The 8,999-nt window shown below is 35.5% G+C and overlaps 1 protein-coding gene across 1 annotated transcript; it reads right to left on the minus strand.

Annotated features, from left to right (window-relative positions):
• Window positions 1-268: 268 nt before the first annotated feature.
• On the minus strand, window positions 269-8,269 carry LOC120777776 (major royal jelly protein 1). Its single transcript, XM_040109297.1, has 3 exons — window positions 7,599-8,269; window positions 705-1,319; window positions 269-632 (listed from the first exon to the last, which is right to left on the minus strand). Exons 1-3 carry the CDS (start codon window positions 8,130-8,132, stop codon window positions 504-506), a joined length of 1,278 nt encoding a protein of 425 aa, XP_039965231.1. The 5' UTR covers window positions 8,133-8,269; the 3' UTR covers window positions 269-503.
• Between the last annotated feature and the right edge of the window lie 730 nt (window positions 8,270-8,999).

Here is an 8,999-nt window from a genome sequence, read left to right on the forward strand (position 1 = left end):
AAGGTTCTCAAATAATGCTACATACTTTCTTCTAAAAGCGATCTAAGTGCCTTCATACCTTTCTTAGGCTTTAACGAACGATCTTCCCAGTCGGTGATTATATTTTACTAAAGGTTTCGAAAATATTAAAGTTTTTTGATTAATTTAGATTCTATTTCTTCTATATCTCCATATTAAAACCCAAATATTATTAAATCACATTAAATATTTATTTTAAATAATATTAAAAAATATTTTTTTAAGTAAATATTCTTTAAAAATGTCCAACAGGTCAATAAGAATTGGAAAAAGAAAAGGTAGATAGTGACGACAGTTCGAAAAAATAGCAATAAGAAAACTAAAAATGAATTCGAAAATCAAATTAAAATACCTTGCTTTAAGAAAATCGGACAAAAATGAGATGCTTAATATATAGACGGACATAATTTACAAACTAAAAAAAAAAAAATATTTCCTTTAAAACTTCAAACAATTCACTTAAAACTACATCCACAATTCGACCCTCAGTCATCACATTCGCGCACTACGGGATGTAGAACAATCGATGCGCCATTACAACCCGTTCGCTCCGAAATGAAATCATGGAAATTACTCTCCAAAACCCACATGAACCGCCTGTGACCGGGTAGCACCTGAAGTTATAAGAAGAAAAGTACACAATTTAACATTACCGCCCCCAAATCACTATTAAAATTACAACCAACCTGTGTCGACAGACGACAATCACCGCCATGTTGTACATCTTTTAAATTGGCTGCCTTGAAGCAAGTCTCCGAGTTCCACATATATATGTCGTTTTCACCCTTGTAACGGAAGAATAAGTTTGTGCCACCGTCGGCGCCGAGCAGCACCATTTGTTTGCCATAAGGCTTGGCGCCCACATCGACAATCGAACCGGCACCCTGTCCAACACGCAAATACTGACCGCGTATGGAGTATAGGCGTGGTGAGCTTAGATACGTGAAGTAGAGTGTCGATGTGCCATCCGGTGTGGCGGTGAGCGCCATGTAAAGCACATCGGTGGTGGTTGGGGCAGTGGCTTTGGGTAAAACGATGCGATACGGTTTGCCGCCAGCAATATCGTAGACGAGTATGCTGCGTGCTCCTGCGTCGGCAACATATACGAACGGTTTCTTGTCCTTGGAGTAATCGACCACTATGAACTGCAGGCGGGACTCAGACGTTACGAGATCACTCATGTCGATGATTTTTACTACTTTGTTGTCAGCCGTGTTGATTGCTACGATTTTCGGTCCACAACGGCGTATCGGTTGTTCCAATGTGTTCACAAGACCTACGTCCAAAGCCCAGAGGAGACCCTGAAATAAGATGAAAATGTGATAAAATTAAATATGTGGAGTTTAAGATCAAAATGAGCTAGCTTAGGAAAAAGGTAGTATTGTATTATATTTTCTCTAGTTAGAAACGTTTCATTATACTATATATTTCAATTTTACCATGTCTTATGACTAAGGCTAAAATACCTTGGATCAAGCACTTTTAGACAACCAGCTGGCGGAAATAGAACTTAAACACCTAAGCAGATCCTGTAGTGGATTAAAGACGTTTTGTCAGTACTTTAAGGCTGATTATTGGAGTTATTTTTCTGCCGATCCTTTCTTCGGATGAGCCCTATAACCGGAGCACCAAATCAAGTTCATGTATGAACAACTTTTTTATTTGTCGAGGTATCTTTCCCAAATTTGGCACAGATTAATATCCAAAGCATCGCTACAATCTCCGAACAAAATGTTCAGATCGAATCAATATAGCATATAGCTGCCATACAAACTGACCGATCCAAATCAAGTTCTTGTATGAAAAACTTTTTTATTTGTCGAGGTATCTTCCCCAAATTTGGCACAGATTAATATTCAAAGCATCGCTATAATTTTTGAATAAATTGTTCAGATCGGATCAATATAGCATATAGCTGCCATACAAACTGACGGATCCAAAACAACTACTAGTAGGAAAACTTTTTTATTTGTCGAGGTATCTTTCCCAAATTTGGCACAGATTAATATCCAAAGCATCGCTACAATCTCCGAACAAAATGTTCAGATCGAACCAATATAGCATATGGCTGCCATACAAACTGACCGATACAAATCAAGTTCTTATATGAAAAACTTTTTTATTTGTCGAGGTATCTTCCCCAAATTTGACACAGGTTAATATCCAAAGCATCGCTACAATCTCCAAACAAAATGTTCAGATCGGAACAATATAGCATATAGCTGCCATACAAACTCAAAATGTCAAATTCGCTTTCTAATTAACCAATAATTCCATTATCACACTAAAAATCGACAAAAATAATTTCCTTATTATTTTTCTAATATTTAAAGTTATAAATTTTGCAATAATGCTTTAAACGTGTCCAAATACCCACAAGTACACCCCCTCACACAGTTGCATATGTGTGTGCTTGTATAACCCACAATTGCTTGCATTCATACATTTTCGCATATTTTGTAATAAAATGTATATTTGTGTGCACTTGCCACGCTCATATAATAATATTGTGCATTTTCCACACAGAACAGCGACATTTGGCCGAACGTCAGTCCGTTTTAATGCTGGCTGCCGTTGTCATTGGCGTTGTGGCCAAATGGCTGCATACAGTTAACGAGCGGCGAATTATGAACGCCACACCCACACACCGCACTATGATTTACGGCCAACGCAGCGTGTCGAAATATAGCGGCATGCTGACATACAGACACACACACACATATATGTATGCACTTGCAATTGTTTTTGCATGCAATAGCGGGAACATATTGAATATTATGGCATGAAATTGCACATAACCGAATTTAAAATTTCTTGCCTCCGCAATTTCGTTGTCAGCAATCTGAATATTTTACGTAATTGTCAGCGTAGTTGGAGCTATTCTAAATTAGCACAATTTTCGAGCCCAGCGGATTGCGCATTTTTTGCAGGGTAACGCTGTACCCAGTGGTCTATTTTGGGAATTGAATTAAATTTATACACAAAATGAAATTTAAATAGCCAATAAATGTATTTAACAGGTCAATTGAAAAATGCCCGGCCTGACAAACAGATGACGCTACTAGAATATGATTTTTAGTTAGTCATAACCTTCGAAAGACGCGCGTATAAATTTGACAGCTGCCGGTTCATTAGTTTTTGAATTATATCATTTTGAGTGAAGCATCTTTTGTTATTGTGAAAAAATGGAAAAATGAATTTCGCGTCTTGATAAAATACTGCATTTTGAAGGAAAACAAATATTGTGGAAGCAAAAACTTGGCTTGATGACGAATTCTTGGGACCTTGACCTAGGAAAATCCACCAACAAGGGTTGGCATTATTTGTTAGATATATAAGTCGATATACAAATACAAATGTATAAGGTCTAGTAAATCGAAATTTATAATTTATCTAATCTACTTTTGTACTGAAAAACTTCTTCACTCATGTTTAGTGGGATTCGCAGAGAATCATCTCTTTTCAGATACTTTCTTACGTCTGTCAGCATGAAATTCTACTAGGAGCTTTAGTTGATACGAATTTTGCTGTTAAATCAAATATTTAAAATTTAGAAGTAAACGACCTCACAAATACAAATATATACAAGTTAATTACACTGAAAAGTTAATATGTACTCAGCGTATACAACATAAATATTCTATTTCATTATTAAATAAACTTTCGCTTTCGATTTCAGCCAATCTGTCAATGACTGCTAAAATCTACTTATTGCACTTATTGACTGAAAAGTGGCAGACCGACGATGTGAATGAAATTTGAAGCTTTAAATTCCAACAGCAACTTTTAACTGTCATTTACCTAACTGTAACTGTAAACATACAGACATACATATTTTTATATCTAAAATATATATGTATAGAAACATATGTATGCTTGTATAAGTGGCCGCGCTTGTAGTGCGTTTGGGTGACTGAACTAAATTGAAATGAAATGGATACAAACAAAAACAAAAGCAAATAATTCGATAAAGTTCAATACGAAGTGTGTTCTACTGAGAAAAGCGTCTAAGGAAACAGATCATAAAGTAAAATAAAAAGCGCAAATATTTAGCAAAGTAAAATAAATAATATTAATATGTTGGTTTTAAGCTATAAGTATGTGTGTGAATATGTATGCGTATTAAGGTGTGTTCTTATTGATTTTAATGATAACTGGTACTAGCTGTTGTTTACCGTTATTTTTACTGTGTCAGTTACAGCCAAAATGTTTTTGTTATTGCACAAAATCTTTGTAAAAAGCACGTCGCAATATATTTATTATTTATTATTATTACTTTTTAACAAAAAAAAAAAATTAAAATAAAATAAAATAAAATAAAATAAAATAAAATAAAATAAAATAAAATAAAATAAAATAAAATAAAATAAAATAAAATAAAATAAAATAAAATAAAATAAAATAAAAATAAAATAAAATAAAATAAAATAAAAATAAAATAAAAAAAATAAAATAAAATAAAATAAAATAAAATAAAATAAAATAAAATAAAATAAAATAAAATAAAATAAAAAAATAAAATAAAATAATATAAAATAAAATAATATAAAATAAAATAATATAAAATAAAATAAAATAAAATAATAGATATTAAAAGAAAAAACTAAACGAATTTTGGAGAATTAAATGAATTGAAATAATATAACATAAAATTAGAAAAAGTACATGAAATCAAATTTCTGCTAGAGTTTATCTCTAACAAGGGTTATAACATCATGAACTGGAAAAAAACGTTAAATTCCGTTGAACCGAATCACATATGTATAATCACAACAAAAAAATTTCCATAAAAATACTACTTGTTCTTGATCGATTTGTTTATATGACAGCTATATGCTATAATGATCCGATCTGAACAATTTGCTTGAGTATTCTACCTTTTCTTTGGAAAATAAAGCAAGCAAAACTTTGCGAAGATATTTTGTCAGATAAAAAAGTTTTGATTTTGATAGATCAGTTTGTGAGGCAGCTATATGCTATAGTAGACCGATATCGAAGGTTTCTAATAAGCGATTTCTTGGGGAGAAAAGGACGTCTGCAAAATTTAAGATGAAGATTTAAAAAACTCAGGAAATAGTTCTTCTGCGTACATAAAGGTCTTGGCTATAACGCCTCACTCTGTCACGGTGATCATTTATATATATACTTTATATATTCCTTTCTTTAATATACATATATATATACTTTATAAATGCTTCGAATTTTCCTTTTGAGTGTTACAAACTTCGTGTACAACTTAATATACTACTTTGTTCATGATATAAAAACTTTTTGTGTGCTTATCAAAAGCTCCTGGAGGTACTTGACCAAGCTATTAAATATTGAATTCAAAATCGGGAAGCTAAACAAGTTCTAAGAGATCTCTATGAATATCAAGAAATATATTCAATCAAAAGGTGTTGCCAAATATCTTAATTTAAAGCTATTTGGAAATTTTGTTGTATTTTTTCCATTTTGACTAGATATTTAAATTTTTAACAATGAAGTTTGAGCTTTCATCTTTCACGAAAGCTCATAAGTTGTTTCGAGCTCTTCTTTTGATTCTCGCCTTGGTAAAAGCTTTGTAAGACCGAATTTTTTTAATTCTGAAAGCTTTGCAAAATCGAAAAGCTTTTCAAAATCATATTGAATTGAATATTTTCAAAACTCAAATCGAGTTTTTCTTTTCCATACCGATATTAAAGCTTATCTTCCGAAAAGCTTAAGAGCTTTTTGATTTGGAATGTATGAAGACATGAAACCGTGTGAATTTATCGAAATTTTACAAGGTAAATTTAGACATTCTCCTTCCTTTAAAACTTTTAATTACTTAATTTTGATAAAGCTTTCAAAGAACCAATATATTTTTACTTGGTTGGTCTCTGGTTTCAACACGGCTGATGCAAATCTTAAACTGTATAAAATCCTGTTTGTATTGGCGGTCGTGGATCAGTAAGTAACGCTATGATTTCTCACAAAGGGCGTTTCAGACTTCCATAAATACTTAAGAATTGATATTCTAAGTTTAGATGTGATAAAATGAATACGGAAGACGGTTATTACCGCCGAAAACGTCAAAAAAGTTCTCAAAATAATTTTGGATTTAACGGTCAGGTTGTTTTATATAGCCTATATTCTAGAGATATAAAAAGAACATATCACTCACGAATACTTGGGTATGAGGATGCTCTATGTAAAGTGTGTGCCGCGCAAGTTCACTTTTGACCCAAAACAATGACGAGTTGATGATTCGAAGCAGTTTTTGAAGATGTTCAAGCATAATAAATCATTTTTGATATCTGTCAAACGACATGGCTCCGGTTCACTCCGAAGTCTGTCGAAAGGAAAAAATTCTTGGATTGTGTTTCGAATTGCTTCCCCCTACAACGTTCTCTCCGATCTGGCCCTCTGCGATTATTTCCTGTACTCAGATCTTAAAAGAATGCTGACTGGGAAGAAATTTTCTCCGAATGAAGAGATGATCACCGAAACTGTGGTCTATTTTGAAGCAAAGGACAAATCGTACTACAAATATGGTATCGAAAAGTTAGAGAGTTGCTATAAGTAATGTATTAGCTTTGAAAGGAACCATGTTGAATAAATAAAAACGAATTTTGCCCAAACAATATGTTTTAAAAAGGTAAGCTCGGGACTTTTCAATTGACCTGTTATGGAAGACTTTTTTATTTGACAAGATATCTTGACGAAATTTGGCATGAATTATTACGCAAGATAACGGTACAATTTCCAAAGAAATTGTTCAGATCGGGTCATTATAGACCAAAGCTGCCATATAAACTGGTCGATGAACCGAAGTCCTTGTTTGGAAACTTTTTTATTTTTGAAGCTTATCACAGCCTCGGTATTGGCGAAGTTTACAGTTCTTCTTCTTTTCCGTTGTTATTGTATTCAAAAAGCAGTTGATTTATGTAAATAGTGATAATGTGAAAGTTTTCCTTTTTCTATGCAAAGCGGTTCGTCTGCGATAGCAGAGCATATGCCTCTTGGCCACTAGACTCAGACACACACGCACACTCATACACACAGAGAACAAAAATAGTTACACGACTGCGATAAGAGCCTATTCTAGTGACAGGCGCATCAGACCTTTTTGCATTAAACTAATTCCCGCACAACTTTTCTACTGAATTTTTCCCCTTTTTCCAGTAGTGGCCGACCGTCGTTCCTCTATACGCATACGCAATGGCTTCCAGCGGCAAAAAAAAACTTTGCAATTGTAATGTCAGATGCTATCACCGCATTGTGTGGCATGCTGATTGACCCCGCTCACCGCCATGCCAACGGCTGTGACCTTGTCTGCAACGTCAAGGCGACAACACATAATTTAATATTGGCGGTCAGAGCACGAACACGCACACACATATATGCATGTTGTGAGTTAATACATACATATATATGTATAATGTATGTGTTTGTGTGTTTGTATGTGTTGCATATGCTAGTTATTTGCTGTAAATTAAATATTCACTAAATATGGTAGATAAGATAACTAACTAGATTTATTACCCCAAAGGGCCCTCGGCATCGCCGATAGTACGCCGGACACAACCGAGCGGCTCCCTTACGGTGCATGTACTTACATTGGGATCCACAGCGATGTCGACGACGGACTGCAATGCCTGACAATTGCCCTCCTCTTGTATGGCCCAGCACGGATATGGCGCAATCTTGGCCACACACTGACCCCGCTTCAATTGCACACGACCCAATGTGAATGGCACACCCTGTTTGTAGCGCGGCAGCGCCACAAAGACGTCATCGCGTCGCAGTTGGGCGCGCGTCACGATCACATTGCGCGGCACATACCGGCCGGATTGGACGTAAATGCTCTTGGTCGACTCGCAAGGCCAGTGCAGGTTGTTGCCGCTTAGCTGGAAGGTGAGTGCGGCCACTGGATTTTTGTCGCATTTACTGACATACTTGTTGCTGTTGTGGTGGCCGTAGCTGTCATAGTCAGCAGCGGTGTCGGCTACGTCAGCAGGGTCATCGTGCAAGTCGGTGGAGTAGGCAGCGTGGCACGGTGTGGGCCGGAGTAGGCTGGCAAGTGTGGCAGCAAAGAGTATTAACGGTATTTGGTGTTGTTGTTGTGGGGTGTTGTGTAGCTGCAGTTGCATTTTGTCTGTTGGCGTGTGTGCGTGCGACCCTAGAGGATACTACGTTTTTTCAGTTGTTGATGTTGTTGTTGTTACACTTGCTCGTTGCAGTGATTTTACTGGTAGTTCTCGCGCTTTAAACGCTTGTTTATCACCGATTTTTATGAACTGCTCACTTAGACTATTCGCACGGGCTCGCACCTTCGCCTTATTTATTCAGTGAAACTGCCGGCAGCGCCAGCACCAGCGCTGCATCTATAGTGTTCGTGCTGCGGAGTTGTTTGTTATGCTCACGTTCATCCAACGCAAAAATATAGTAATAACAATAAAGTAATAATAACAGTAAAATTTTAAACTAGCGTTTTCCGCACGTTGGCTGCACGTATTTTCCACAAATGTTTGTTTAATTTCTTTTTTCGCTTTCTTTCATTCATTCTTGATATTTTTCCTCAAGCAATTGTTTATTTTAAAGTTCTGCGAAATGTGACTTAGTTTAGTTTCGCACAGTGGTTTATTTTATGTCAATGTCTCATCAATTTCGCTCCAACTAACCAAAATACTGGAAGTTTAAGACTATAAACTTTTGAGGTTAGATTATAGCTATTTAATTTAGTCTGATCAAAATTGACCCGGACTGCCCAAAAAACTACATTTTCACGTATTTATATACAAATAATTGCCATCACCTGCAATAAAGGCTCCGAAGTCAATGCAAACATGACAAAAATTTTCAAAACTCTGCTATAATCTTCGGCGGGGATGGCCTTCAGTGACTTCAGGTGGGTTTTTTTCGGTTTCGGCTCATTTCTAGAGCGCCACTTACCAGAAGGCTTCCCAGTTTAGACGTCACATCCATCAACCTACGTCTCATCACCAGTAATGCTGTAG

This window comes from Bactrocera tryoni, chromosome 5 (genome assembly GCF_016617805.1).
Source record: "Bactrocera tryoni isolate S06 chromosome 5, CSIRO_BtryS06_freeze2, whole genome shotgun sequence".
NCBI classification, from domain to species: Eukaryota; Metazoa; Arthropoda; class Insecta; order Diptera; family Tephritidae; genus Bactrocera; species Bactrocera tryoni.

Bases quoted from the DNA above. Each gene is read 5' to 3' on its own strand.
- LOC120777776 (XM_040109297.1), bottom strand. From the start codon at position 8,132: ATGCAACTGCAGCTACACAACACCCCACAACAACAACACCAAATACCG. The intron at 1,320-7,598 runs GTAAGTACATGC...ATCTTATTTCAG, and splicing joins ACATCGCTGTGGATCCCAAT to GGTCTCCTCTGGGCTTTGGA. The intron at 633-704 runs GTTGGTTGTAAT...TTATAACTTCAG, and splicing joins ATTGTCGTCTGTCGACACAG to GTGCTACCCGGTCACAGGCG.